Genomic DNA, 14,136 nt, shown 5'->3' with positions numbered 1-14,136 from the left:
AGTTATACCAACAGAATGGTAAGTTTAAAAATTTGAGACGCTTGTAAATGCAAATTCTCTTATAAACGATTCTCTCTTACTCTTCTTGTAAATGCAAATGCGGAAGAATTTATATATTCGAGACTCTTGTAAATGCATCTGTTGAACTAACTTGTTTGAAGCAGTGGCATCGAGATACTTCATTTATTTGAAATGCTTAAAAGGTACCAGTTTAGGTTGGGTTTCACATATTAAAAGATTTATATTAATACCTGGAAAAATTAGCTCTGTGTAATTTAACAGAAAAATATCTTGAAGATGGATTATTTTGAATAGCTAAACAATAATTTACTGAGGTTTGGTACGAGATAATAACACTGAAATTACATTTTAAAACTATTTAATTATAAATTTATCACACTCAAGGTCCCAGGGGTTGTGATGGTCCCTACAGCGATGATCGCTGCCTTTGAGGTACAAAAGATTTCTAATATTACAATAAAACTCAATCTTGATGTTGCTCGACTTTATTGATCATCAATCTGTGATGAGAATAAACGTTAGAAAATAAACATAGTTAGTGAGGAATGCATTTTTAAACGCGTGTGCGATTGAATTTATGTTCAGGAAACGGGATTTGAACGCAAAATTCAAAACCAACATTGAACACTAGTACAAAACAAAAATTACGGATCTCCATTAATAATATAAAGTCTATATTAGAGAACAATTGCTTTAAAATCAAATAAATCTAAAATTTACGTTCAGGAAACGGCATTTGAACGCGAAATTCAAGGCCAACCCTGAATATTGGTAGTAAAAAACAAGAATTGTGGGACTCCACTAAAATAATAAAAAGAGTGGATGTTAGAGAATCATTGTCTTAGAATCAAATAAATCTAACTGTTTAATTATTAGCTCAAAAATCCCAAAGATTTTCAGATGAAGATCATTCGAGCTAAATAGCAGTGAAAAGTAATGGAAAATAGCGCCCTAATGAACACTCGAGACAGCAGCTGCTTCGTGGACACGATAATCAGGGATCGAATCCCTATTTTAAAGATAAGAAAACGAACACACACAATAAATTAACAAACATGCAACAAAGAAACATGCATATTAGGAATCAATTGCAGTGCAATATGCGTCAAACATTCATGAACAAGTAAATACGAGTTAATTGTACGGAGAAAAGCCTCGTTAGTTTTACAATACAACGTCAAATTGAGCAATACTGAAGATAAAGATATATAGTCAAGTTAATTAGCTGCAATACTGTGGTTTAACATTAATAGTGAAATCATCAAGTCACAAACCCGTCACAATTATGAATAAATCTATTAAATGAACACGTCAACCGTGCTCATGAGCGCATGATATGATATATAATGAAACGTTTTCAATGTCGATATGGTGAATTTACTTGGCGTTCTCTCTGCTTTAAATTCTTTAATATAGAATGCATAATATATGAGATGGCCTAGCAGAAAAAAAATCACGTCTCAGCACTTATGTGAACATCATATAAGTCAAATTAGTAAAAAACCTATTTATATTAGAGCTAATAGGAATGTTCATGATCAGATAGTGTACAATCATAGTTGCGATTCAATCACTTAAACTACAGTTTTAGTAACGTCTTAAGTAGGGATAACGGTCCAGGTAAAATAGAGCATCCTACATAAGTAGCATCTTAGGTAGGAATGTGTAAGTAGGACATCGTTCCTGAATAAGGATAAGGGTGACGAACATAAACATATCATGAAAAATAAAGGAATAAAGAACTCGCTCTTTATTCCTCACTCTAGATGAATAAAGCACTCACTCTTTATTTCTCACTCTAGAGAAATAAAGTACTTTCCCGTGCACTCAATACCAAAGCTAAACGCGTAAATAAATAGAAGCCATTGAAGACTAGACGACGTGAAGGTGAATGATTTATAATTTTTCAAGCAATTAAAACTTACAACTATGACTTTTATTACGAAAGTACAAATTTTAAGCAGAAAAATTACGTACGGTACCTCTGCATGAGAATCTGGTATATTTAAATTATTACATTAAACACATTTTCAAAATTTAACGCAAACTGGCTTCAACAATATTTAAAAAAGATTTGCATATAACAGATACTAACAATAAGAACGTCAATTATTATGAAAATATATATTATTTTGATTGTCTAAGTACAACGAAATTTTTTTTTAAGTACAGCGTCGATATAGTGACTGACTCGACAAGTAATAAATATTGTAATAGACAAGCGACAGAATAGATAATGGCACACCAGATGGCAAAACTGAATTTGTCGCAGTGTTCACATAAAATATGCTTATTAGAATGTTAGTTGCCAAGATAAGCAAAATTTAACATAAAAATAATGGCTTCTTAAGTAGACGTTAGTTCTCTTTAAGAAATGTCCACAAATTACTTTCAAATATGTACTCGAAATATGAATATATATATTCAAAATAGAATGGTTGTAATAATAAAATATGAGCTGTTCAATAGTTAAACTAATGTCTTTTCAATATGCCTTTGAAAACATCAAGCCACTGGCTTGACTTGAACCATAAGTTTTTCTGTACCTACGCAGATCATTTAACTAAAATGATTCACTAAGCTTGAACAATTTTATTCAAACACATGACTTCACCATCTGTTTATCTGTAAATATTAGGGAATTAGCATCTTTTTGAGAAGCAGCTACCCCATCATATGCAAAACTTGTAACGCTATTATAAGAGCCAGCGCTGTGATGTATTGAGGGTGATGGTGCCACGGCTACAGGATTCGTGGCGTAAAGATAAGTGGCACTCGTGACCAGCATGATGCTCAGCGCCGTGTAGAGTGTGATCTCGTACCCGAAGATAATCTGCATGAAAAACTTTGATTATTAATCATGAATTTCCTGCTAATTGATAATTATAATACTTTTATGGGTCTCAATTAGAATTTGCAAAACCTGATTTACTTTTAGGATATGAAATGGTTTAGAATTATGCAATGGTTTAGAATTTAGAAAACCATTATAGATTGAAGAAAAATTTATTGAAGTGCAAAAATGCACATATAACGGGTTTTGGGAAAATATTTGAGGCCAGTTGATTGTGAGGAGCCAGTTGATTGTGAGGCAATATCATGTTCACTCACAAAGCAAAGTACGGCAAGCACCACAGGTTCAATGGCCGAGGAAAAAACTTTAAGAATGGAGTTCAAGTTCTTGAGGAAGACGCTCGTTACGAGACCCAGCGCCACGTTGTTAAGTATCACCAGCAGCACAGAAGGGTTCAGCACGATCTGATGGTTAATTTATCTTATATTTATCTTATTATTTAATTAAGACAGACAATATAGCCAAAAAAACATAGCCATAAAAGAATAAAGAAAATTATCTTATGATACATTAACCAAGTAATATAATTATTAGCACGATTTCCAATAGGAATTCAGTCCATCATGATCCACGAGTCAAGTGTTAAAAGCAGGATTATAACCCATAAACTTCAACTGAATTTACAATATGAACAATGAATTACCTTCTGCAAGCCGTCGTAGCTTAAAGCCGTTGCCAGTTCTCCCTTGATACCCAGCAGGAGGATATTACAGAAGCTGCTATCCAGGTACATGAGAACATTCTGCAGTGTCAGGCTCATGTCTGACGAGTAATCCTTCAGGAGACGTTCATTGTACACGCCAGCAAAACATGAGCACACAATCTAGAGAAGAGCACAGAATGAAGTCAGGTTCTGAGGCATTGATTGAGGTACATTGATAAATGATAGTTGGTGTTACTCAAATGATTTTGTGTAAACAACAACCAAACATGATCTTGATAAAAAATTCTTAAAAATATATTTACAAATTAATTTTATAGTACTTTCAAAGACGTCAAACTTGTATCCATGTTGCAACCCAAAATAAATGCCAATACAATAAATAAAATATTAGTATTTACACTTATTTTGCTACTTGGCTTACATATTTCAGCAAAATAGACAGGGATAACTTTTGCTAAAACATTGCAATTTATTAAATGATGACTCTACTTTGCCAATTTAAGAATAAAATTATGATGTTTATAGTAAATATTTAACTTTTTCACTCAGCTATTGTTGATATTTATGTCACACAGTATATTTTCATAAAATGGATAATAAAAGCATTCAAATTTAATTGGCAAAGAATCTCTATTCTTTCCTATCAGTGAAGTTATGTTGATGAATTTAGTGTGTCAGACATTTCACACTGGTGTTAATTATCAGTACCTATTGATTTTTAACAGGAATTGCTCAATGCAAAAATTCTCTCAGCATGAGAAATGAATCACTCCAAGTAACCATGTCAAAACTAACCATTAAGCACACATTATTCATTATTGATATCATAAATAAATGTGGCAACTAGCAAAATTGCCACACATACCTGGGCAAAAACAAGCAGTAGCCCAACAGGCAAAGCACCTTGTGTCTCATCTGGAACCAATGCACGTTGACGAGCTGCAATATTTTCAGTGCGTGAAGCTGAAAGCAGCTTCTTCGAGAAATGAAACCTTGAATCATTTCCATCAATTTTCAAACTGGCAAACTTATCATCACTCAATAATGCAGGTGATTGCTGTAGTGCTGTCTGTTGTTTTTGCTGGACATCCAATTGCTTGACGGCACATCCAATGGTGAGGACAAGAAGCGAGATCCATTGAATGCGGCTCAAGTTGCGCTTGAATAAAATCTGTTAAAATTGTTCCAGATTCAGGAGAAAATAATGAAGTAGGCACAATACAGAAGGTCTAATATTATATTATACATATTTCCTACTCTTGTCTAATGATCAATCAACAGAAAGCACAAGCAGTCCTATTGTATAAAAGAAGTATACAGTAAAAATATTGTATAATTCTAATTTGTTCCTAATTAGATTAGATGGTTATAATTACATTTTACATTACATGAATCAGAAATGTATTGAAGCCACACCACAGGTAATTAAAGTTATAATAGTAGACAAGTATTCAGTTCTGCAATAAAACATATATATATAAAATCTGTAGGTTGTTCCTCACAAAAGCTGTTCCTTAACCAAGCAGGCAACTAGGTCCTTTAGGAATATAAAATTCAACATTAAAAAAGTAAAAAAATTAGAAAATACAAAAGAAAATGATAGAAAATACATGCCAGTGATATGTGTGTATGGCATGTATTTTTTATCACAGCAATAGAAATTACATGCCATGAAACCAAGACCCAAGTCTACATAGAATATCAACCTTAAAAAAATGTACATTTATATATACCTATATTGCTTAAACATGGGTGATTAATGGTCAGAGAATTCATTGATTAAATTCTCAGCATTGAACAATATTCTTCAGAAGATGTTGGTTTATCAAAATGCAGGTTTAAGTAATTTTAACTCTTTAATGACGTTTTGAATGAAACAACATTCATTTAAATGTTATAGGAAGCATTGAATACTGAAATTTTGGTATATTTGTATTCCAAATGTACATGATACACATAAATAAATAAATAAATAGTACATGAAACTATACATAGATAGGATACAACAGGAAAATTTTGGAACCCTGTAAATAACTCTGAAACAATCTCAAATCTTTGAAAATCAGGTAGTTATGAGATGGATAGCTGGAGTCCAATCTGTAGAGATGAGGGATTCAGCTATTGTTGGTCGGATAATGTTGGGCCACTGCAAGATGTTGATGCTGGTAGGTTGCTCCAGCACAGTGCATGTGACTTGTGACAGTCCTGTTGAGTTTGATGTTATTTAAACTGTCTCAAGGTATTTCAATCAAGCAACTTCATCACAAAATCCATGATGAATTCAACAGGCTTTGTGACAACCGGGTCAACAACGTCAAACCCAAACTATACGCAGCAACGGCCTCTTCAAAAGAGCGGTTGTTCTTCAAGAATCTGGTGTAATATATGAATTTTGCTTCAAAGAAGCTTTAGACTTTTTCATTACTTGGACCGCAGTGGAGTAATTGGAGTGACTATTATGACATTGAGCAGTTGTAGGTATATTCTGCTACCCAAGACAAGCTAGCAACTAGGTCAGGTCTCAAAGCATTACAATGGAGCAACTTCATCTCAAAATTTGCTATGAATTCCATAGGCTCCATGACACTTTTGACAACATCAAACTAAACAAGACTGTCTAGAGGAACCCACCAGTATCATCATCTTGCAGTGGCTTGACATCATCCAATGGACAATGACTGAAGCCTTCATCTCTGTGGATGGGACTCCAGCTATCCATATCATAACTACCAGATTTTCAAGGATCTGATATTGTTTTGGAGTTATTTTCAAGGTTCCAAAATTCTTGTTGCATCATATTTACGTACATCATGTAGGTACTTATTTCCACCCAAATTTTAGTGTTCAAAGCTTCCTATAACTTGGAAATGAATGTTGTTAAGTATTAAAATCACTTGACTGCTTAAATCGCAAGTTTATCAAAAATTTAAAAGCAAAGAAAATAGCCAGAAAATTCACCATTTCTGTTGAAAATGTTGTTACATTGGAAACGTTGCTAGTAAAGTAAAATTATTGCCTTCAACCTGCAATTTGATCAGCCAATGTCTTCTGTAGAATATTGTTCAACCCCAAAAATGTAAATTAATGACCATTAACCACCCGAGTTTAAACAGGCTTATTCTGCCATCTAATGCTAAGTATATATGTACATATATAATTGATTTAAAACATTAACAACTTTAAGAAGAAAATATAAATTTTAACATGAGATTTGCTTGTTTCACATAGATTTAGAAACAATTCTAAAAAGAAGCATTCAGAAGCAAAGAGAACCTCCTACAGTATTGACAATAATGTAAATGTATACATAGTTTGTAATTTTGTATACATATATAATTCATTTACTTATCACTTTCATCACATCATCAGCATGCTTGTGCAACCCAAATTATACAAATTCAACAATGTGTTACTAAAATCAAGATAGTAGTAATCTGTAGAGTGAAATAGTAATCTGTAAAGTGTAAAATGGATACTCAGTTAAAATGTAAACATTGTCTATAGTGCACGATATATAATATGAACTGGTACAATGCACCAGATTTACCTGATAAATAAGCCCAGTAACCAAGACTCGAAGTTGCATGAGCAGCAAGTAGGTTGTTGGATCAAAATGTGAAAGATTAGTGAAAGTGAGGTTATTGCTCAGGCAGTAGAGCACTCCTGGCACCAGGTACAAAGCAAGCGCTGCTCAGAGGTACAAAAAAAATATAACTCATTACTCACTGCAGTGAGTGACAGAGCGCATTTTCTTGTCGACGAAAACTTGAGGTCACGGACAGACGGACATGGCGAGCACAATAGTGCTTTTTTTCAATAAATGAGAAAATGCGCTAAAAAGAAAGCAAGTATGTATCACTTCAATCAAATAAACCAGGAAAACTTGAATGATTTTGTAATAAAATAATATAGTATTACTGTTATCAGAGGCAAACTTTATAAAAACCACTGAAATTATTAAATGTCATGAAAAATTATTTAATCCAATGCAACAATGCCCAGCATTAGTTAGAATGCACTCACAGCTGCCAAAAGCAAAATGCAAAAAGTAAGAGTTTACTATTATATTAAATTATATAGATACGTGCTGGCATTATGTTTTGTTTTGCCTGTAATGTATGACTGTATGAGCATGAGTCTGGCTAAAAATTGAATACAAGATGCTACTTTTTAATAAATTTATGAAAATTGTCCAACAGAAACCTTCATGCAACAATATTGATGAATGCAAGACCATGAAATAAGCAAGCACAGGCAGTAGCAAAGGCTTTCAGAGGCTAAGATATGAAATTTATATTAATATAAAACCAAAAATATCATCAAAGTAGATAGGTATATATACTACATAACCCACAAAAAACTCCAGATGCATATTACAGAGCAAGCCAAGCACTCACCTGTGCGATAATGAAAAATTTGCTCAACAAGGTGAGCAAAGCTGTCTCTGAAATTAAACAATGATGCACACCATTAGTGATTTTTAAAATCAGAAGCAATGATAAAAATTTTAGTTTAAACAAAGTGTAAAACCAATTCCAAGGGGGTCATAGACCTTACACCAAAAAAATAATCCAATTAATCATACTTATACTTTAAAATTACAAAATATGGCCCAACAAACTGCTGGAAATAATAGTCCTGTACAGACTAATACACGCAAAAAAGGCCATATAATTCTATTTGGATTATATGGCCTTGTTATTTCTATTATATATTTCTATTATTATAGGTATTATTCCTATTTTATGCAAGTGCTGCAAACCTGGTGAGGTAGAATGCTGAAGTAGCAGTAAGCTTCAGCAATTCAACGAGCAGCACAGCAGTTGTTATGTTGTAAGAGTATCCATTGCTTTTATCTTGAGTTCTGGTCACTAATATCCCTGAAAATTTGTTCATTACTTCAAAATTTATTTAAAATAAAGGTAATTACATACACTTTAACTACAGCTTTCTTGCATACACAAACTTAAAAAAATTTAACTCAGTACTCACTGCTGTGAGTGACAGAGAGCGCATTTTCTCGTCAACGAAAACGTGAAGTCATGGACAGACGGACGGACATGGCAAGCACAATAGTGCATTTTTTCCATAAATGAGAAAATGCGCTGAAAAGCTGATAACAGAATAAATAAATTTGAATTTGCTATATAAGTTGTCTAATGATTTAGATTCATGTGTTATCCATAATTAACCAGCTGTTAATGAATAAAATGACGATCTACAAGTCAAAATTTCATTTTAAGGGGAGCGTCTGGGGTAAAATTTTGAATTTTGGCTTTTCCGGTTTTTAGTCTCATCTTAAAGCTGACATTCTGCTCTATCCAATGGTACCAAAATCATCTCTGTACGTTGATTTATGCTAAATCCTAGGAGGAGATAGATTTCTACAGTACCCCCTTTTTTGGCCGTTTTCTAATAATTTCACGTTTTCTTTCATTTTTTTCGAAAAATTCACATGAACAAAAATGTCTTAGAATTCTGTTTTACATATGTGTACCAAGTTTCAGAGTGATCCGTCTGTGAATAGCCGAGATAAATTTTACCCCAGACGCTCCCCTCAAGGATTTTGAAATGATGCTCCCAAGGTCAATGAAATTGCTATCATGCAACTGATTGATTGAGCAAACAGAAATATAATAACTCATAACAAATATAAAATATAATGCAATGAACCAAAGTTAAGTTCCTCTCACACCAAGTTACTTACCCAGACTTACACCAAGAGCAAGGTAACTAGAAAATATCAGGAAACTTGATTTTGTTGGGAAAAGCTTTGAGAAGCAGCCATGTTCTTGAGGTGTATTGGCTCCCATGATTTTTATAAGAAATTTATAAGGTTCACACTGTAGAGAAAGAAGTCAGTAGTTTGTGAAACTTAAGATTACAAAATATTTAATACTGATGAGAATAAATACATGAAAATTTTTTGCCAACGGAGATTGCTAGAGCAATAGCTGATATACCATAACTTGCTATCAATACATTATCTTAGAAATAAAACTTTGTCATTTCTTGTCCCATGTTTTAAGTGGAGATTTATACCTATACCAAGTAATAAGTTTTAAAATGAAATAAAAAGCATGTGACTTTGTAGTCATGAGTTTTTTTTTTTTAAAGGCCAGAAGGTCAAATTTTCTAGTACTAAACTTTAATACAAATTATTGGTAAAAATAATCATTTCATGATGATTTTGTTATATTGCTAGCAAAAATCATCATTTATCAAAAGTATTGCATAAAATGATTATGTATCAAAGGTATTGCATAAAAGTCCCGGTATTGCATAAAAGAAATTAGGTATATAAAAGCTAAATATACCGGTAATTGTCCCTGAGCACAGGTGTTTTTGCATCATCCACAGGTGCCAGTCAGTAGCTCATTTCTAACATTTTTCCAGGCTATCAAGCCACATGGTCACACCATTGTATATTTTAGAGCATTAATAAATGATGACTGTTATCATAGTTAATTACTGGGTTGTGGTAATGCAGACTTTTTTTAGACTGTCCCATTCTGAGTTCTATGAGTAGACCTATAGAGTATCATGGATATTAGTTTTGAATGCATTATCATAGTGATGATAGTGATAATAATTCATATGAAACATCAATATTGATTAATATGAAATTTTGAACTGCCATCAATGCCACTTCTGTCACCACAGTTCACAATGCTTATGTTGCCAGTCTTTTAAAGAAATTCTTTATTTTCAACACAACTGAGCCATAACTTTCTAGAATCTTGCTCAATCATGAGATTCTTAGCCATTATTCAAGTCAATTAACTGCAGTGTTAGCCCATTAACTAGTGAATTAAAATTCAAAATCTAAATATCATACCAATCATAGTACTGACTTAAATTATATTTTTATTGACAAGGAGCAAGTTAAGTGCAATAACTGCATAGTAGCAACTTTTGTTTTATTGATTCAGAGAATCAAAGATGAATTGATATCTAAAAAATCGCTCATTTGCCACTTTATTGATTATTGATTAATATTAACTGAAATAATACACTAAGCCATAGGAAGAAACAAATACGGTACCAGGAATAGATGACAATTAGATGTTTTGACCTTATGAGTCTACAGCCTACTCTCTACATAGATTCTAACATACCATCAAATGGGGGTGATAAGGGATGGTTTTGAGAGTTTTTCATGCCTAATTCCTTACCATAAAACATTTCAAGAACAAGTTTGGGCTCATTTTAGAAGCTCATTGCAAGAGCTATCATATGACATCTCTGAAAAAAATCCATATGCTATTTGTAAGGTGCCAGATGCAAAATAAAAGTGCCGCAAATTACCCTTGGGAAGGGGGTAATCTGGGATACCTGAAATAAAATTCAATTTTAAAACATTTGAAGTACTCTGAAGTCTGAACATTTCAGAGTACTAACAGTACCCTGCAGTCTTCCTCTTCCTTTGTAGATGATGTAGATATGGAATAAATGACATTTTCTGTGAAATTTACTTGTTTTTCCTTTATTGATATATTACAATATCCATACATTACCGCATTATTGATGTGATATTACCCTCAAATGGTAATAAGCGACTGTTTTTTGAGCGTTTGACTTTTGCCATGATACATTTCATAAACAAGTTGGGGCTCATTTTGAAGCTCTTTGCAAGAGCTATTGTTTGGCATCTCTGAAAAAATTCCATATGCTAAGATGCCCGAGGTAAAATAAAAGTGTCCCGAATTACCCCTGGGAAAAAGGTAATCCCCGACACTTGAAATAAAACTTAATTTTAAAACATTTGAAGCCTACAGAGTGTACTCATCCATTACTAACAGTACTCTGAAGTCCCCCTCTTCCATTGTAGATGATGTAGATGTAGAATAAATAACTTTTCCTGTGATTTTTACTTGTTTTTCCTTTGTTGATACCCACTGCAAGCTTCCGTATAACAGCAGCCGTATAGCATTTCATCTGTATCTATGAGCTTTAAAGACTGCTTGTAATTTTAAACCATTTTAATTGGGACAAATGAATTTGCTAGGTATAACAAAAAAATATAACTCAGTACCTACTCCCTGCAGTGAGTGACAGAGAGCACATTTTCTCATAGACAAAAACGTGAAGTCACAGATGGACAGACAGATGAACAGACATGGTGAGCACAATAGTGCTTTTTTCCATAAATGAGAAAATGCACTAGAAAGATTTTAAAAGCATACCTGACAAAGAAAGAAATATTTTACAGACAACCATCATATTTTTTGGAGAAATAAATCATATTTTAGCTTAATTATCATTCATTCAATGTTGCCCAGTGCACAATTCTATCTATGACATTCTATGCATAATTTTGTGATGACCAAAGATGCAATAATTTTTTGTCAAGTGAAATTTTTTTGCTGAGTGAGGTAAATGTAATCAAAATTTTTTCTTGTTAATCAATTTTTTTAGCTGGAACCTTTGCTAATTGAGGTTCTACCATTTTTTTAATTGAGGTTCTGCCATTTTTTGGGAATGAGATATGCAAATTCCATCAATTACGTTTTCAAGCCAACACCTGTGTGCAACTTTTATGTAAGTAAAATTTTTTAATACAGCGAATATTTTTTTTGCTCCAGACCTTAGTAGAAAGAGAAGTATATACCAACTTTTCCAAAATAGCACTTTTTAAACTTTTTTTCAACAATTTTTTAGAGATACCGTCAACCGGGGCTACTCGGGACGGTTTTGAGCGTTTTTTGTTAATAACTTCTTACGATGAAACATTTCATAAACAAGTTTAGGCTCATTTTATAGCTCTTTGCGAGGGCTATCGAATGGCATCTTCAAAAAAATTCCATATGCTATTGGTAAGGTGCCAGAAGCNAATGCAAGTAAATGTAGTATCCTTTATACTACATAGATAGGAAAAATGTTGTTGTTTAGGCCACTATATTTAGTTTAGCAATATTCCAATTAGTTTCGCTACTATGACTGTTTTACAACGTGTCAGAGGTGCGTCCCGAGTTGCCCCGCCAGTCCCGAGTTGCCCCGGTTGACGGTAGTAAACGTTTGATTACTTGACTAGCTTTATACATAATAGATAGTAAAAATGTAGAAGCTTATGCCACTATTTTTAGTTTTGCAATATTCTGATTAGTTTAGCTGCTACAACATTTCTATGAAATGTGGGACGCACATCCCAATTTACTCCGCCTGTCCCTTTTACCAGTTTGACTGTACGCAAATTCTGTCAATCACGTTTTTAGGCCAACACCTATGTGAAATTTTTATGTTAGTAAAAGGGCAAATATTTTTTTCCTACATACCTTAGGCCTTAGCAGAGATACTTTTCCAAATTTATAAAGTAAAAATTTCACTTTTCACACCTTTTTTCAGAAATTTTTAACCGTAGTAAATGTATGATTTCTAAACTTGCTTTATACAACATTTTTAGTAAAAATGTCAAACTTTACATCACTATTTTCAGTTTTACAATATTTGATTACTTTAGCTGCAGCAACATTTATACCAAATGTGGGAGTGAGAGGAATGTCCTGACTCCCAATTTACCCCACCCATCCCTTATTACCCCGTTTAATGGTATTAAAACCTAGCTCAAGCCTCAAGAGTCAAGACATCATCTAAATTAGCCTATAAACCACTAAAACCAGTAAGGGAGATATTAACAAGTCGTGAAAACTGAAGAGAATACCGGTACCGGTAGGGGCTAACACAATATTACACAAACCTTCAACTTATGTCATTTTATGAATTCAGTTTGATATAGGTTATCAAATTCAGTGCCCAGTGGTGACCACTAACCAGCAGACCAGAAAGCAGAAACCCAACTCAGTTTTAGTAACTCTGGGAAAAACGGCTTTTAAATAGTCTAGTTACATAGGCTAGCATTCAAAGTTCATAGTGATAGATACTAGATAGAGACATACTCACATTAGTCACATTATCTGATTAGGTATCACATTCACATAGGCGAATATAGTTATAGCTAAACCGGCTATCGGCAGCTAGTTATCTCGTAATCGTATCTACGCTGCCTGGCCTGCGCATTATCAGCGCATATGTTCCATGTGCATATGGAAGTGAATGTTCGAATTTCTTCACAGACAGTTCAGACTGTAAGCCCGACAAACCTGGCAACAATGAATGTTTCTGATGTGATTATGGCGCAACTTGCAACGCCAAGCAGCCAACGCCGCAATGGGCAAGCCAAAGGCGAGTCGGCGACCATGCATTGAATTCTTACGGTAATCACTAATGAGAGACACTTTTATTTGTAAAATAATCAGTTTTTAACTAACATTCCGTAACTTGACTGTTGCATTATTTGCTTAAATTTTATTTAATAGTTCAGCAAATAATTATTCTGTAAACTTTGTGTTGCAGTTGCACTCCACAGCCTGACAGCCCCCACATGAGCCACAGCAGCTGACTGATTCCGGATTCCCGTGCACCAGTGTTGCCAGGTTTTTTCTTGGCGAGAATACCAGACTGCCTAGCTCAAAATACCAGAAATATACCAGAAATTCTATCGTTCAAAAAAAGACTAATACCTCCAAATTTTATAAAACTATTCGTCAGAAACGTTGGTTAGAAGAAAAATTACCTTATGTACTGTGCAGTTATTTTC

At 33.5% G+C, this 14,136-nt stretch overlaps 1 protein-coding gene across 1 annotated transcript; it reads right to left on the bottom strand.

Moving 5' to 3' along the window:
• Window positions 1-490: 490 nt before the first annotated feature.
• Window positions 491-13,457, bottom strand: LOC108680380 (UDP-galactose transporter senju). Its single transcript, XM_018169190.2, has 9 exons — window positions 13,440-13,457; window positions 9,247-9,382; window positions 8,302-8,419; window positions 7,937-7,983; window positions 7,087-7,226; window positions 4,405-4,710; window positions 3,519-3,698; window positions 3,133-3,279; window positions 491-2,854 (listed from the first exon to the last, which is right to left on the bottom strand). The coding sequence occupies exons 2-9, from the start codon at window positions 9,350-9,352 to the stop codon at window positions 2,618-2,620; spliced, it is 1,281 nt and encodes a 426-aa protein (XP_018024679.1). The 5' UTR covers window positions 9,353-9,382; window positions 13,440-13,457; the 3' UTR covers window positions 491-2,617.
• Between the last annotated feature and the right edge of the window lie 679 nt (window positions 13,458-14,136).

The sequence above is a fragment of the Hyalella azteca genome, unplaced genomic scaffold (assembly GCF_000764305.2).
Source record: "Hyalella azteca isolate HAZT.00-mixed unplaced genomic scaffold, Hazt_2.0.2 contig9715, whole genome shotgun sequence".
In the NCBI taxonomy this organism is placed as follows: domain Eukaryota; kingdom Metazoa; phylum Arthropoda; class Malacostraca; order Amphipoda; family Hyalellidae; genus Hyalella; species Hyalella azteca.
This window is presented reverse-complemented; position numbering and strand designations above follow the sequence as displayed.

Coding starts and splice junctions, on each gene's coding strand:
- LOC108680380 (XM_018169190.2), bottom strand. CDS start 9,352: ATGGGAGCCAATACACCTCAAGAACATGGCTGCTTCTCAAAGCTTTTC. Junction 7,984..8,301: donor TCAGCATTCTACCTCACCAG/GTTTGCAGCACT, acceptor GTTTAATTTCAG/AGACAGCTTTGCTCACCTTG. Junction 7,227..7,936: donor AATTTTTCATTATCGCACAG/GTGAGTGCTTGG, acceptor ACCTCTGAGCAG/CGCTTGCTTTGTACCTGGTG.